The sequence below is a fragment of the Ambystoma mexicanum genome, chromosome 8 (assembly GCF_040938575.1).
Source record: "Ambystoma mexicanum isolate Mex_15411 chromosome 8, UKY_AmexF1_1, whole genome shotgun sequence".
In the NCBI taxonomy this organism is placed as follows: domain Eukaryota; kingdom Metazoa; phylum Chordata; class Amphibia; order Caudata; family Ambystomatidae; genus Ambystoma; species Ambystoma mexicanum.
The window spans coordinates 1,257,187,460-1,257,205,125 of record NC_090929.1 but is presented as its reverse complement, the minus strand read 5'-3'; the positions used below and the strand labels follow the sequence as shown (position 1 = coordinate 1,257,205,125).

The following is a 17,666-nucleotide window of genomic DNA, read 5'->3' as shown; positions in this document are numbered from 1 at the left end:
GGCTTGCGGGCCCATTCTACCAGGTGTATGGCTTCCTCTACTGCCCTACAGAGGGGTGTTCCTATTCATAACATCTGTGAAGCTGCCACCTGGGCTTCGGTCCATACTTTTGTACGTCACTACTCCCTCGATTCCATCGGTGGGCAGGATCTGCCCTTTGGCAAGGCGGTCCTTTGTTCTGCAATTTCAATTGGGAATTCTAAATTTCTTTTGCTAAATACTTTTCCCACCTCCTGGCATTGGTTCTGCTTTGGGAGTCTGTCATAGATATGGAATACGTCGGAGGACCCAATCCCCTTGAAGAACAAGTTACTCTCTTACCTGGTAACGTTCTTTCGATGGGATGGTCCGACGACGTATTCCATATCGCTCCCTCCCTGCCTTCCCCACTACAGAATTTCTTAGGCGATTGCAGCTTACGTTTCCGCAAGGCTTTGGTGGTCAGACTGGCAGAAGACTGGTGCCACACGTTCTGGGAAGAAACTACAGCTGAGGCTACGGGCGTCGTGCGTCCTACTTATAACATCAGCTGTCGGAGGAGGTCCTTGAGGGCGGCATATCGACGGCATCGACGCAGACGCCGAAAGATTTTCCAAAGCAGCACAGCTGGTGTGATTACTGTCATAGATATGGAATATGTCGTCGGACCATCCCATCGAAAGAACGTTACCAGGTAAGAGAGTAACTTGTTCTTTCCGTGAATCACATGATATAAGTTCACATACAGAATCTCTGGTCAGTGATGACTCAAGGTTTTATACAGAACACCAAACTACCGAAAATCTGCAATATGCTAAAACCATGAGAATGATGTTACTCGGTATATAAGAAAGGAACCACATGACCAAATGGATGAAGGAATAAGATCTGCTCCGCAAAAATAACAATCGGAGGTCCTGAGAAACTTTGATTTAACTCTGGCCTCATGGAACACAAGGGGCCACAGGCATCTGTTCCTTCAGACGCTCGTGAAAATTGCGAAGTGTCTTATAATATGCATCCAAGAGACGTGGTTGCTACAGCCTCCAACATGTGAAGGTTTTAAGGTCTTCACAAATCAAACTTTGCACCAGACTAAAGGAAGACCCTCTTCAGGCCAGTTAACATTGGTAAAAATAGATTCTCCATGGATGCCTACTAAATCAATAAACCTGAACCCATGGGTTCAATATACAGTAATGCAGAAGGCGGTTACACAAGATCAAGCATGTTGGCAATCCAAAGATCTTCCAAGCTTAGCTGTATTCAATCTATACAGGAATCCGTTAGCTATCAATGAGACAAAATTTATCAACGCTGTTATCACTGAAATAGGTTCCACTATTGCGACGTATAGCCACATTGATGATATCATTTGTGGAGATTTGAATATTCACATCTTCGGCACTATGGGCAACTTGAAGAAAGAATCTGATCTTACCATAAGAGAAAAAATCTGCCTTAAAGAAATGGAGATAAGAAATCTGACACGTGTCGGAAATTCTCAAAATAAAGACAAACCAATGATTCCAACTTGGACACATGGCTCTTCGAAGGCCAGACTATATCTGTGTCCCCAGCCATTTTGAATACAACCCAAAACACAGACATTATTCAAACTACGAAGAGTGATCATCACATATTGACCCTGACGTGGGTAGGAAATGGAGGCCACCTTGAAAAGCAACGACTGACATTAATGGAACTCGACGCTCCATTAACCAGATTACTAATTAAACCAGAACAGATAGTTGAGCTTTCAGCGAAATATCATCAAACTGAGAAAGAAGGTCTCTCCAAGTTAAATTTATGGATACCAGTGACCTATGGAGTCTCCTAAATCCAACGTACACGAGACGGCACCGGCTGATGGAACAAAAATGGAGAGATTATTTTTCCCATCTGTATAGCAAAAGACCGGGCTCATGGGCCGAAAATCGACCAACTGAAAAGAAATGGAAAGTAACCAGGACAAGACATTCTTTATTAACAATCTCAATAGCTCACGCGCTCCTGGTCCTGATGGACTGTCAAATGAAATCATAAAGAATGCACCTGAGCTATGGGCTGACATTACGATCCAAATCCTCAGCCTAATTAATTTAATCAAATTCCATCTACATGGAAGTCGACGACTTTGATTCCCATATTTAAGCAAGGCGATAAAGAAAATCCAGTGAACTATAGGCCTGTAGCCCTCTTAGACCTTCTAGGGAAAATGTTTGCGACAATGTTGCTGAGGGACTTTTCTGCCTGGCCGATAGCGGAAAACCAGTTTGCTAGAAGACCAACAGGATTTGTTCACAAAGTGGGGACAAACATAAATCTCCTCCTCCTCAATCTCAGCAAACAGGAAGCTATCTCAAAGTTTCAGTTTGGACTGCATTTGTCGACCTTCATTTAGCTTTTGATACAGTAAATTGCCAACTACTTTGTAAAAAAAAAAACTAGAAAAATGGAATTGCCCGTCACAAATACTTGAACCAATTAAACTACTCTATTCATGCACTAAGATACGGGTAAGGCTAACTAAAGAAGGCGTGCAAACTGCCTTTGAGACATGGAACGGTCTCGAGCAAGGCTGTCCACTTGCTGCAACGCTTTTTAATTTGTTCACTGCAGGCTTAGAACAAGAAATGATATCGTCCATAACAAATTTGCCAAGAATCAATTCTACGCCATTGATGTATGTGGAAGACATCATCCTACCCGACAAAACACCACAAGGACTACAACATAGTCTGGACGCAATGGGAACCTCAATGGATCGAAATGAGCTAAAAATTGATATCGCCAAAACAAAAATCGTGTCTAACAAAAATGACCCCAAAAGTTTGTTTGTTGGTTTTGTTTCATTCGTATTTATATAGCGCACAACAGCCCGAGGACATCGTGGCACTTGTTACAGTACAAAGCTTAGTTACTTAGTTACATGGTCATTAGCAATATATATATATATACAGGTTGCAATATAGTTATAGTCATTAGCAGTATATACACAGGTTCAATATTGTTATATTACATTTGTGTTATATTACAATATACATGGCAGAATTGGAGGTGGCAGTCCTCCACTTGCTAGTTGAGGAGAGTGGCCTTGAGGTTGTTGCGGAAGACAGAGATGGAAGTTTCAGCTCTAAGGGTGGCAGGGAGTGAGTTCCAGAGTTTTGGTGCAATATAGGAGAAGCCTAGACCTCCCGCTGTGGCTCTTTTTATGCGTGGTATGTGTAGCTGGTTGGTGTACTGAACTCTGGTGGGGCGAGTGGATGTGGTCCTTGATATTGCTTCAGATAGGTATGCTGGAGCGGTTTTGTTGATGCACCTGTGAGTGATGGTGAGGATTTTCATACTAATACAGTCTTTGACCTGGAGCCACTGGGCTTCACGTCTGATGTGGGATATATGGTCTCTTCTAGGGATGCTCATGGCGGCTCTGAGGGCATTGTTTTGTGTGGTTTGCAGTCTGTGAATGTTTTCGGCGGAGGTGCCAGCTAGAAGGGCATTGCAATAATAGAGTTTGGCTCCTATAGTTGCTCTAGCTATGGCCAAGCGGTTGGGGGTGGATAAGTAGGGTTTGATGGCATTGATGAGTTTGGTGCTGAACGCTGATGCAGAGGCTATGCTATGGCGCTGACTTGTTTGGTCATCGCTAGATTTGCATCAATGTGAACACCTAGAGTCTTGACGGAGGATGATACGGAGATGGTTGAGTTGTCTATGTTGAAGTTGTTGTATTGGGGGCTTAGTTTAGATAATGTGTTTGACTGGCCCAGGATGAGAATTTCAGTCGTCTCCCGGTTAAAACAGAGGCCATTGATTGCCAGCCAAGCTTGGATAGTGGCATAGATGTTGTGAAGGGCTGTGGTGTCTTGGTGATAAAGTCCAGATAGGGGTAAAAGTACTTGAGTGTCGTCTGCATAGTTTGTATATGCAACACCCATGGAGTCAAGTAGGTCGAAGAGGGGTTTTGTGAAGAGGTTATAGAGGGTGGGGGCTGTACAAGATCCTTGGGGGACACCGCAGTTTATAGTGGTAGGATCTGTGTTGGCTGTGTCGGAGTAGACCTTCATGGCTCCTTCCTTCAAGGAAGGAAGTGATCCAGGATGGTGCTTGATTAGAGAAATGGGCTGCATGGGTGAGGTGGGTGGTGAGTGTTTGGTGATCTACCAGGTAAAAATCAGCTGATGGATCGAGGAGGAGGAGCAAGGCAGGTTTGCCTTTGTCCATGATCTGTGAGATTTGATTTTTTAGGTCTAATAAGGCGGATTCTGTCCATGCCCGACACGGAAGCCAGATTGTCTTTTGCCTAGTATGGATTTAGCTTCTATGTATGATTGGATCTGGATGTGAGCTGCTTTATCCAGGATTTTTAGGAGGAACGGGACTGTCGTTATCGGTCTGTAGTTGTTGGGTTGCGCTGGGTCAAGTGTGGCCTTTATTTAAAAGTAGCCGCACCCAGGCTTCCTTGTTTGGGACAGTTCCTGTTTGGAAAGATGCGTTAATGAAGGCAGTAATCAGGGGTGCTAGGTCATTGGCGCATTCCTTGATGATTTTGGGAGGGCAAATGTCTGCTTTGCAGAGGGATGGTTTGAGGTTTTTGAGATTAAGGACCTTGGGTTCAGTGACGTTTCTGAAGGAGAATTGAGCGTGATTTGAGATTACTACGCTTGTCTTGTGTAGGGCGGTTGGTTTTTTGGTTTGTGCGGGCTTTGCAGTGGTTTTGGATTTTGTTCTGGAGGAATTTTATTTTGTTGAGCATGGCGGACTGAATGTTGGCACACCAGGCTTTGGCTTTAGTTATCTCGTCAGCGGTAGCCAGAGGAGTGACTAATTCATTAAAGATTGTGAATAGTTCTTTAGCTTGGGAGTTGGCCTTTGAGATCCTATCATTGAAGGAGTTGGATTTTTCTGCTAAAATGGCTTTTTTATATTGGAGGGCTATTTGTTTGAAGAGGCTCTTATTTAGATCACTCGGATCCGTTTGCCAGTTTTTTAGCGACTGGTGCTTTTGAGCTCGGAGGGAAGTAAAGATTCCAGTGTTATACATCAACTGACTTCCCCTAAATGTATGATCGACTTTCAAATACTTGGGTATTATGATAAATCAAACGACTGAGGAAAAAGAATGGGTACTCCAACTTAAAAAAAAAAAAAAAAACTCCCTGGCTCGCCAAGGATATGTCTTGCACGGAAAATATGTAACATTTTCCTTCGGACCTATTGTAACATTCTATAGGAGCAAAGTGATTCCATGTATAGCGTACGGAAGTGAAATCTTCCCGGCGACTGTCTTGCCCAAATTAGAGGACATTTTTTTATTTTTTAGGAAAATTATGATGCTACCATCGTCCTTTTCTGTTGCAAGAATTTGTTTCACACTATAGCACCCGCCACTACCAACTCCATAGAATGGGTTGACCCTGTCTTTGAATGGAAATTATTAGTGGGGCGTGGTCCGAAAGGAGAATGGGCCCAATATCTATCTGCCTTATCTTGCCTATTCGAGTGGAAGAGGCTCATATGTAGTCAATTCTTGAAAGTGCGATGTAAATGTGAATAGTATGTCTACCCGTCAGTGTCTCTTTTGAGAGTTCTCCAAACATCCTTTAGTCTAAGTGGTCAATTCTACGTTTGGAGGCTTTCGTTGGGGACACCTAGCCATAGTATACTTTTGCACTGTGATCCTTGATTTGGTCCCATGCAATACTTGAATCGCCCATTATAAGTATTTCTCCAGCCTGGCCAGTGCTGATCTAAGGAAACTGTCCTGGCTCGTGTTCAGAGCGTATATTGAGGTCATCGTCCTAATCTGTGTCCCCAACTTGAATTTAACAAATGATCTGCCTCCCTTATCCCCCTTAGTATCCTGAAAAGTTGCATCCTGTATACAGGTTTTCCTCCCTTTTTTCCCTCTACACGTTGGATTGATACAGAATGGGGTATCCTCTTAATTTTAGCCTTAGCCTGTCCTGCTTGCAGATGTAGATTTCCTGGAGGACTATTGCCTTTGGACGTTCTTTCACCAGATAGTATTCTAGTTTCTTCTCTTCACCCCTTAACCCATGTGTTTAGCCCCCTCCCATTATATGTTAGAAGCTTAAGGTGTAGTCCCATTTTCGTCCCTTCCACCGAGATCTGATTTCACCTGCCCCTGCATGTTTTGATACGCCACGCCACCCTTGTGTGTTGGGGTCTGTGAACCCCCCAACCCCTCATGCTGCCCACCTATACTGTACCATTTCGCACCTGTGGATCCAGAACCCCCATTCGCCTACCCCTATCCGCGCCCCTCTGGTGCAATCAGTTCCTAAAGAGCTCATGGGTTGCATTCACCCAGAATCGACTTGTCCACTAAACCCAGTGATACTTGTAGGGAGAAACTAATCCCTACTGAAAACCGGTGTCATGCAACATCCCCTCTCGCCCCCCTTGTGGCCTGCTTGGTTGTTGTCTGGGCCGAGTCGTTGCACACACATGCCATCTGTTCATTCTCTGCGGCTCCCTGTATTTGCAATGCATGTTTCTCTTCCGTGCATCCGTTACTTCACGGAGAGGAACCCAGTGTTTCCATCCCTTGTTTCTGTTACACCCTTCTGAAACGTACTAAGGAATTGTCATTGGGGCTGACCTCTTTTCTTGAGTTATTTTATCCATTCCCCTGGTTTCCCCTTTAGTGGGGCTTGACTCTGCCCCTTGGTAGCCCTCCTCCTCGATTTGTAGAATGGCAATCACCTTCTCACAGGTCGTGACTCAGTGCTGTTGCCCCTCCCAAGTGAACAGGAGGCCGAATGGGAATGTCACTTTGAACTTCATTTTCTTTGGTATTCGAGACCTCGTCGCTGGGCCCATTGACCTGCGTTTTATCAGTGTAGATTGCACTATATCCTGGAAGAGAAGGATCTCTGCACCATTCATTGTGATTGTGGCAGCCTTTCTCGCAGCTTTAAAGGATTTGTTATTTCTGGTTGTAATTCGTCAGCGCTACAAACATGTCTTGTGCTCCGGCGCCTGGTTTGTTCCTCTTAGGGCCGACCCTGTGTATTTAGGTCAATTGGGATCAGCACTTCTGCTCCCCTCTCCCAGGATTTCCCTAAAGACGCCTTTCACCGACTCTCGTCCTTATCCTGAATGTTTTCTGGTATGCTCTTGACCTCCGGGAGCGACCCAGATCCTCTCATTGTATTTCTAAATGTTGTCCCACTCTTGAAAGATTCTCCAGCAGTTCGTAATTTTTCCTTGATTCATTCACCAGTTCCTGTATGGCGTTTTCGTTGCCGTCTGTATGAGCTCCCAAGTTGGCTATGTCCCGTCATCTCCTGCAGGGTCTTTCATATCGGCCTTCATGTCGGCGAATTGCTCTTGCAGTGACACTGAATGTCCTGGAAGCATTCCAATATCTCCTCCCTGCTCATCGCCATGTCTGGGGGGCTGTCTGGCCCTGCACGTGTTTCCTGTGTCTCCCCTACAGTGGTTTGACAGTTCTTTCTGCGCTCCTGTCCCCAGCACCGTCTTAGGCTTCCTTTCTGTTGTCTCTTCAGTGGTTTTGTGCAGGCCAACCTTTGGGCTTATTTCTGGGCATTTAGAGCTTATGATGGCACCTTGCTATTTTAGACCACTGGGGTCTGTCTCTCCTATCTTTGGTGAAGCTTCTTGGACCATGCATTACTTATTCACAGTGTTGGTGTGCCAATGGTATTCGCCTCCTCATCTCTCCTCCCCAGGAATACTTTCAAGCTCGAGCTGAGGGGAGCCTGGATTGCCCCTATATTGCAGCTGCCACTTTTGTGTTGTATGGGCTGCCCCCTATCACTGCTGTTGCACTTGTGTCACTGTGCTGCCCTGTGTGGATGCCAGCTCCCTCCTGTTGACCTCATAACATACCTCCTCCATAAATAGCCAGTCAGTTACCCACCTATACTATCCCCTTACACCAGCACTCACAGAGTTAAGGCTGGTGCTCGCCGCACTGCGCTCTGTCTCTGCAGCCGACATCAGGGATCACTGCTGTGTGTGCCTCTCCTCTAGGCCTGATCGTTGTGTATGCTCCGCTACCTTGTCTTGGCCCCAGCCCATTCAGGGACCGCTGTCTGAGGTGCCGGTGTTTCCAGATGCGGCCGCCTCCTCACGTTGTGAGCCCCACTCTACTTTATAACGTCTAACCCCACTGCTCCCTCCGTTGCTTCCTTGCGAGTGTTTGCTCCGCTCATGCCACCACCCGCGCCGGGGATCACGCTCCTCGCCGTGCAGCACGGCTTTCCTAGGCCGATATGTTCTCGTCGCCAGGACTCTACTGCTGCCCTTCACTTTTCCATGGCTTTGCAGTGTACTGCAAGTCTAATTACTGCATTCTGACCCGGATCGGACCCTCTTTGTTGAGGTGCACCACAGGAGAGCGGTGCTCAGACTTTACATTGTTTTCTCTCCGACAACCATCTTCAGGGTTGGGTCCTCTTTTACTTCATCTGATATATTTCATACAGCAGATGTAATTTTATATATTTCATTCAGTTTCAGTGTGTTTCTAAATCATTGATAATATTTTGATTATGATAACCTAAGAGTCCAACTCGTAATGGCATGATAAGTTACTGCATGGCAAGTGGCGTCTTCAATTTGTTTGAATTGAATTTCACCAAGCTTGATAAAGTTTTGGAATTTGGTAGTTATAGAAGACCTTGAAAAATCTCATAAGCGTGGTGGGGCTAGTTGAATATTCCAGTGTAAAATCTGCGCATGCCAATTATGCCCATTTTGAATTTTCAGTTGAAATAAACAACTAATTCTATAAAGTTGTATGTTCAATTGTACTTGGTCAATCATCTAGGGTTGCATTCTGATTGACTGTAATACATATTTAGAAGTATGCAGTAGGTAGTACATATTTGATGTTTACCTTCATTTAACTATGAAACCATGCGCGTGTATGTTAATTTGCAATGCCTATCTACACATATTCAGGAGATTGTCGATGAAAAATATAAATGATCTTTATTCTTTAATAAATAGTGGATTATTAATTCGAACAGTGCATGGAAGAATGATGGAATAAGTAGAACCAATTTTAGTTTACAAACCTATTTTAAAATGTTCATACCAACGAGCAAGTCTTATTTTGATGTCACATGTAGGTTTACCTATGTGAGAAACTAATCCTGTTTAAAATGCATCTTGTGTCTTGGTTACACCATTGAAAAGATTATCGTTGACGGGGCAGTCCGATTGCAGGTACTTGTGCAGCTGCACTGATGATCCGCTGAAGGATGTCTGACATAAGTAGGGTTAAGACTTTCATGTCTCTGGTGCTCTGTGATGGAACTTTTGCAGATTGAGTTGGTATGTTTTTTGAATTTTATTTTTTACCATGTTCAAGCAGTATTATTATCACATTTTACAGAGCACTTTCAGATTATTCATGCTTTTAAGCATGTCTAATAATTGGTGCGATTAGTATTACCCAATTTAATGTTACTAAATTTAGCATACTCGTAAGAATGAATGTCTTATTTTCCCTGCCCATTCATTAGACGTGTAGGCCTTGTTTCTGAGGTGAGCGCTTGGATAACCAGTTATTTATCTATATCATTCTATTGCTTTTTTGTACTTTGCATATGCCTGTGTAATTGAACTTTAGTTGGATATCCTTGAGCAGGGAAGTATCTATAGGCTTATGCGTTTGACAATTTTTACATACACACCCATGGGGAAATGCTTTGCCGTGCTCTAGGAGTTCATGTAAATGCTTTTTCCCCCCTTCTTTGTCATTGTAGATGCAATCGTCACAGCACACATTAAGTTTCACTGGTTATGCACATAAAGAATACTACTTTTGTTTTAACCCCCCCAGTCAATGTTTTTTTTTTCTTTTTTTTCTCCCCAACATTCAGAAGTTGCTGGGTATGTTTTGCCACTGATGAAGATGATCGAACAGCAGAGTGGGTGAGACCTTGCAGATGCAGAGGCTCTACCAAGTGGGTTCACCAGGCATGCCTACAGCGTTGGGTGGATGAAAAACAAAGGGGAAACAGTACTGCCAGAGTTGCATGTCCCCAGTGCAATGCAGAGTACTTAATTGTGTTTCCTAAATTGGGTAAGATGAAACCCCATACCTTTTTTGAATTCAATTGCTAACTGTTTTCTTTTTAAATGTTTGGAAGGGAGTACCAGTATTTTATGTTTTGCTCTCCATCAGATGCCAGTCCTTTCAGTGAAGTCATGTTTTCTCTAAACCCAAATGGGTCTACTTAAGTCAATGATTGATTTTTCCAGTTTCAGGATCTTTACATATATCACTTTATTTATTTTAAACTGTTGTTTATTGGTTCAATCATAATAAAATTTCTGATGTTTGTTAATCTGCTTAGAATCACATGCTGTGCATAGGTCCGACATCCAGTGGTCACTGCGGAGTATTGCATTTTGTTTTTCGTAGTCGAAAAGGGGACGTCGACAAGGCGTGTCTGTAACACTATCCCTATAGTGACGTGCGTTGTACCCACAATCCCTCACGCGTCGAGGTCCCTCAGATTGTTTTTTTCCGCCCAGTTTCTGGTCGCCTTTCGCGGAGCTCCTAGAGAGACATTGCTTACTTACCACGGACCTCGGTCCTTTTGTCATAACTTAATATACTGATAACGATCCCTCCCCCTCGACGTTAGCTGTAAAGCTGTTTCTCCGCCGAACTGATTTTCGACGGAGAGGAAGAGCGGAGGAGATCCTTCGGCGCTGCCGAACACGTGGCCTGGCCTCGACGGCCAACTTACAGTAGGGAGAGTGGGGGTTAGAACTTTGTCTCTTCTCTTTGAGAATGTCTTTCTTTCTCCCTTTTCTTTCCCTTGGGGTTGTTATCGCCAGCTATTATTGCCTCAGCTATGGAGAGGACACCATTTAAGTTTTGCCCACGCTGCAGGGGCAAATATACTTGGAAAGATAAGCACAAGCTCTGTAATCGTTGCTTACCCCTCGATCACATAGAGAACAGCTGCACAGCCTGCAAGCTCTTAAAACCCAGGACTCTTAAAGAACGTAGGGTTAAGAGGTGGGCGGACTATGCGATGTCGAAGTCAGTTTCCTCACCCGCTGCCGCTGTTACTGAAAGTGACGAGGAGTGCGATAACTCGACGTCCGTTACGGAAGTCATGAACCCCCAGAAGGAGCGCTCCCGCTCCTCGTCGTCCGTCCCCGGCCCCGACGGGCTCGGCTCACGCCCTGCTTATAGGGATGAACACCCCGGCGACAAGGACGCACACAAACCCCATAAGGCTAAACACACTACCCACGGCTCTTCTTCGTCAAGAACGAAGGATCCATCAGCGCCGAAGGGGACGCAGGGTACTCCGGCGTCTACCGCAGACCGTAAAGGTCACAAGCCCCACCCGCAAACGCAGCCGCGACCAGCGATTGGGCTTCCATCTAACACAGGCGCTACCCCAAAAACATCCGACGCAACGCTCCATAGAGCGACCGTCGAGGTACAACGCGCAACGCACACAACGTCGACACCAGAGCCCTCGACGGACAAAATCGTGGCCGAGAGCCTAGCGAGAATTGTCGCCGAAGACAAACGTACGCGGACGACGAAACAAACGTCGAATACCGCGTCGAAAAAACACAAAAGTAGCCAGGAACTGCCCCTTTCTCCAAAGGACGCTTCCGAACTACCTGAAGGCTTTTCAGAAGGAGACGGGGGACCTCTCGTCGACGTTGTGGGAGCGTTCGAAACGATTCGAAGGCGAAAACACTAACTTCCCCCCTCTAGACTATTCAGGGGTACCCCATGAGACCCTTGAAAGACTCCATTCTTGCATGGAGAAAATGGGAAAGGTTTCTAGGAAACCAAGACCCACCCACTCACAAAAGACAAAGAGAATGGCCACAGGATGACCCTAGAGTCAAGATTCCTAGGCTGGTTGACCTCACTGAGGAGGAGCAATACCTCCAAGAAGATGAGGAGGGTTTGGGTGGAGAAGAAGAGGTAGAACTTGAGGAAGAGGGGTTCGAAGAAGATCCTTACACCACTGCTACAGGGTTTGAAGAGGATACAGCTACCTCGCAGCCCTGGCATTCACCGTCAGTGCAGCCTTGGCAATCCCCATCAGTACATTCAGACACTGAGGCCTTTCTCCCTTCTCCTCTCAAGGATTCACATGGGAACTCCTCTCCCATAGATGACCAACCTTCGCTCAATGCACTATTGCGCAAGGCAGCAGCGCATTTTGAAATTGATACAGGGGAAACTCTTCCAGACATTGACTTTGTAGAAAAAGTCATCAAAGAAAAAGCCCCTGTTAGCCAATCTATTCCACTCCTGGCTTCTATTAAAAGAAGAATTTCTCCTTCCCTTACTAACCCAGCTTTAGTAAGAGGGGTCAACCCTAGAATAGAAAAGCTCTTCAGCCCTTCATCCTCTGACCCTTTATACATCAGAGGACACTCTATTCCGGACTCCCTTGTGGTTACCAACACAAGAAAAAGAGCAGGGGTGCCACTATCCACTAGTGAAGCACCTCCAGACAAAGAAGGCAAAAAACTCTACGCACTGGGGAAGAGAATCACGACCTCCGCCGCCTTCTCTACTAGAATTGCTAATAACAACTCACTTTTAGCTAGCTACGCAGATGCACAGTGGAACAAGCTGCGCAGCGAAGCAGAGGAAGCACCTGAACCTCTGCGTTCTCGCCTGCTAGCTATAATATCAGAGGGCACACTGGTAAACCAGGGCATCGTTAAGAACTCCCTAGATGCCGCTGAGACGGCTGGCCGCTCCCTAGTGCAGGGAATACTTCTCAAGCGCCACGTTTGGCTACGCAATTCAGGTTTTAAGCCCGAAACCCAAGCCTCCCTCATAAATAAACCCATTGAACAGACGCATCTGTTTGGGAAAGCAGTAGATGAGGCCCTAGAACATGCTAAAAAAGAGTTTGATACCATCAAGACTCTTGATCAAATTTCTAGGCCCCCTAACAGGCGAGGCTATGGTAATAAACGCTCCTTTCGTGGCCAAAGACAGCAGCAGAACCAACAACAACAATATTACTCTGGCTCCATCTGGCCTACCAACCAGGGTAACACCCAGTTCAGTCAAAGAGGCCAACGCCGTGGCAAAGGAAGAGGTCGTGGCTCCAGCCCCAGAGGTTCCACGCCCAATACCAGCAAATGACCCGAAAATTCGGGTCCCCTCCCATGCATCACCGGTCGGGGGCCGGCTAACATCGTTCCTTTCAGCATGGGAGGGAATCACGTCAGACCGTTGGGTATTATCCACCATAGCCCACGGATACTGCATCGAGTTCAACGGTTCCCCGAAGTACAAACCCCCACGGAACCGGCGCATGACACCGCAACACCTCTCCATTCTTCTTCAAGAGGTAGAAGAACTACTGAAGAAAGAAGCTATAGAGCCCGTCCCCCTATTACAGGTAACAGAAGGTATTTATTCAGTGTACTTCCTTGTACCCAAAAAGGACTTAACCATGCGCCCTGTATTAGATCTGCGCCCAGCGAACATATTTGTCAAACCCCAAAAGTTTCGTATGGTGACCTTACAGGAGGTAATCCCACTGTTATCACAAGGGGATTACATGACAACACTGGACATGAAAGATGCATACTTTCATATTTTAATGTTGACATCGCACAGAAAATACCTCAGGTTCAAAATAGAGGACAAACACTACCAGTTCAGAGTACTACCCTTCGGGATAGCATCTGCACCAAGGGTATTCACGAAAGTACTGGCAGTGGCAGCGGCCCACCTGCGCAGATTATCCATCCCGGTATACCCTTACCTCGACGACTGGCTCATAACAGGGGATTCTTACGAAACATGCTTCTCCAATACCCAAAAGACCGTAGACCTTTTGTCCCAACTGGGCTTCTCCATCAACGAAAAGAAGTCCAGCTTAGACCCCAGCCAAACCAAACAATTCCTAGGGGCTCTAATTCGAACAAAGGACGGCCTCGTATTCCCCTCCAACGAGAGGGTCCAAAACATGCTGTTTCAAATTCCACATTATGTAGCAGGCCGAGAGGTGACGGTACGCAAAGCAATGCGCTTGCTAGGGATGATGGCGTCATGTATTTATTTGGTACCTCACGCGCGCCTGCGCATGCGCCCAATGCAAGAGTGGCTCTATAGCCAGTGGTGTCAGGCCAGCGGACAATGGGACGATCTAGTGGTGGTCTCGCAGGCCTTGGTTCTCTCGCTACGGTGGTGGACAAAAGAAAACCTGTTATTAGGGAAAACTTTTGCCACACCCGCAGTGGAAGCCACTCTAACCACAGACGCATCCCTTACAGGATGGGGGGCTCACCTATCCCATCAGACGGCACACGGAGTGTGGACTCCGAGTTTAGCATCCAAGCATATAAACCTGCTGGAACTACTAGCGGTGTTCAAAGCACTGAAAGCCTTTCAGGAACACTTACAAGGAAAGACAGTGATGGTCTTCACAGACAGCACCACAGCCATGTACTACCTCAACAAGCAAGGGGGCACTCACTCTCCAGGACTGTCCAAGCTGTCCCAGAATATATGGAAGTGGGCTCTCAAACACAACATGTTCCTACTATCACAACATGTACCAGGGGAACTCAATCTGCTAGCGGACAAACTCAGCAGAGACTTCCCCCTGCCCGAAGAGTACGAATGGCAATTGCACGAAGACATCGTCTTAGACATCTTCACGCAATGGGGATTCCCGGAAATAGACCTGTTCGCAACCCTAGAGAACTCACAATGCCAAAGTTACGCCTCCAGGTACCCCCAGAACCAGTCCAAGGGGAACGGTCTGTCGATTCAATGGTCAGGGAAATTTGTTTACGCCTTTCCCCCGACTCCCCTTCTCAACAAAGTGGTGCACAAGATGCACCAGGAGCAGGTTACCATGATACTAGTGGCCCCAATGTGGGCAAGGCAACCTTGGTTCGCTCACTTGATGGAGATGTCCCTATCTCCCCCAGTGAAACTTCCCTGCCCGTACAACATGCTGTCACAAGACAAGGGCAGGACACTTCATCCATGCCCTCAGACCATGAACTTAGCAGCCTGGCTCCTGAGATCATAGAATTTGGACATTTACAACTCCCACAGAGATGTATGGACATCCTCAGGGAAGCCAGAAAACCTAATACTCGACACTGCTATTCTAGCAAATGGAAAAGATTCGTTATCTGGTGTAGAGGTACTAGCATCAACCCAGTTGACTGCTCTCCTACTGACATTATTCTATACTTGACCCATTTACTGGATTCAGGTTTAGTGTTCAATTCCATTAAAGTCCACCTAGCGGCACTTTCTGCATACACCACTTCCCAACTTAAAGTGTCGTGGTGGAAGATACCAGTTATCAAAGCCTTCATGGAGGGGGTAAAGAGGATACACCCTCCGATAGCTAACCCAGCTCCCGGATGGGACTTAAATGTGGTACTTTCCAGACTCATGGGCCCTCCCTTCGAACCCATGCACAAGGCACCTCTTAAAGATATCACCCTTAAGACTGCTTTCCTAATAGCTATCACCTCCATTAGGAGAGTAAGTGAACTACAGGCTCTTTCTGTACTAGACCCCTTCGTAACAGTTCACAAAGATAAAGTGGTTCTACGCACACACCCAAGGTTTGCACCTAAATTCATCTCGAAATTTCATGTAAACCAAACTATAGAACTACCAACGTTCTTTCAAAACCCTTCCAGCTCGGGAGAAAAAAGTCTGCATACACTAGATGTACGCAGAGCTGTCATGTTCTACATGGAAAGAACCAGACCACTGAGAAAGACTAATCAGTTCTTTGTCTCGGTGGCAGCAGGAAGAGAAGGAGATGCGGTCTCAAAATCCACTATATCTAGATGGATTGTTCAATGCATCACTCTCTGTTTCTCTCTTGCTAAGAGAGAACTACCCTTCAAGCCAAGAGCACATTCCACTCGAGGCACTGGGGCTTCCATAGCATTCATTGCAAATGTTCCCCTTGAGTCCATCTGCAAAGCGGCTACCTGGAGTTCTGTGCACACCTTTACAAAACACTACTGTCTAGATGCACACTCTAGATCTGACTCCCAGGTGGGACAGGCAGTATTAAGACATCTTTTCTCTACTGTTCCTTCTCATAACCCACCGCCAACTCCGGGTACTGCTCGCTAGTCTATGCACAGCATGTGATTCTAAGCAGATTAACAAACATCAGAAGACAATGCATTACTTACCGTAAAAGCATTTCTGATGGTTGTATCTGCTTAGATTCACATGCGCCCACCCTTCCTCCCCGCTCGGATGGAAGGAACATAGACTTCCTTTATATCTCTCTTTTCTGTACTCACTCACGTCTATAAGGCTCCCTCAGGGCAGAAAAATACAAACAGAGGGACCTCGACGCGTGAGGGATTGTGGGTACAACGCACGTCACTATAGGGATAGTGTTACAGACACGCCTTGTCGACGTCCCCTTTTCGACTACGAAAAACAAAATGCAATACTCCGCAGTGACCACTGGATGTCGGACCTATGCACAGCATGTGAATCTAAGCAGATACAACCATCAGAAATGCTTTTACGGTAAGTAATGCATTGTCATCCAGTCAATATTGAACAAGCAACAAAGACCGACATGCTATAAATGACCTAGCATGTAAAACATACATTGTTTTAAATTGTAACAATAAACAGTGTTCCAGCAAAACAAAAACAGGGCATCCTAGATTCTTAGGGTTAGTAGCTGGGGAGGGACCAGTTCATATCTGTGGTGCGTACATATCTTGCGGCCCTCTAAATAAAGGAAACTGTTCAAGCAAGTAGTGGTGGGGGGACGTCATCCAGGGCGTCACAATTGGATAGGAGTCCAGCTACGTACTGTGTGTACCATGTAGTCAAACCTGTGGAGCCTCTCCCATGCTTCCACACACTGGGTGCGCAGCAGGTAGAGCTCGCATTCAGTGGAGGATTAGTAGCAACCCTCGACTCAACCTCTTGGATCCAGCCTTCCAAGGCCCCCAGGTTATCCTGCAATGATTTCCTGATTTCCCCAAGCCCTGGTTATTACTTCTCCTCTGGTCACCACCCTAAGTGCCTCCCATACTATCCCCCAACTATCTACTCTGCCCACGTTTGTTGCAAGGAAAGCAACAAGGACATTCTCCAGTTGGCCTTTGAGAGCGTCATCTTGTAGCGACTCTGGTGACATACGCCAGGTCGGTACAGGTGGCCTTGTTCCCTGAATATGCCAGTGTACGAGTAGAGGAGAGTGGTCTAAGATAGTATGCCCCATGTATTCTGCACTAAAAAAAAATCAGCAAAATGCTCGGCCCAGGCAAATAAATAATTCTGGTAAAAAGTTTGAGGGGCCGAAATAGTATGAGTATTCCCAGTCATTAGCATTCTGTTCCCTCCAAATGTCCACCAGCTATTACCTCCACCATTATATCGTTAAGGGCTGCAGAATCCAGTAATGACTTGGCTCGCCTGGAATCCGATCTATTCAGGGTCCTGTTCCTGAAAGTTTGTTAACACAGCCCCACTAAGAAACAAGGTGTCCCTCATACGGGCCAACTTGCTGCTCAGGGAGCAGAGAAAAGTGGGCATGAAATGATTGGGGCAGTAAGAGTTCAATATACATATCTCTTGATGCTCCACATCCCTGTACAATCACATTGCTTCCCTCTTTGTCTATCTCAACATCAAGAAGCCAAAAGGGATC

The 17,666-nt window shown here is 46.0% G+C and overlaps 1 protein-coding gene across 2 annotated transcripts in view; it reads left to right on the top strand.

The window, feature by feature from the left end:
* The window catches only part of MARCHF5 (membrane associated ring-CH-type finger 5), a 743,603-nt gene that overhangs the window by 133,458 nt on the left and 592,479 nt on the right, over positions 1–17,666 (top strand). For both annotated transcript variants that reach the window (XM_069611372.1, XM_069611373.1), the window contains exon 2: positions 9,864–10,066. In XM_069611372.1, coding sequence (XP_069467473.1) covers positions 9,864–10,066 — 203 coding nt within the window. The remainder of the gene's footprint in view (positions 1–9,863; positions 10,067–17,666) is intronic.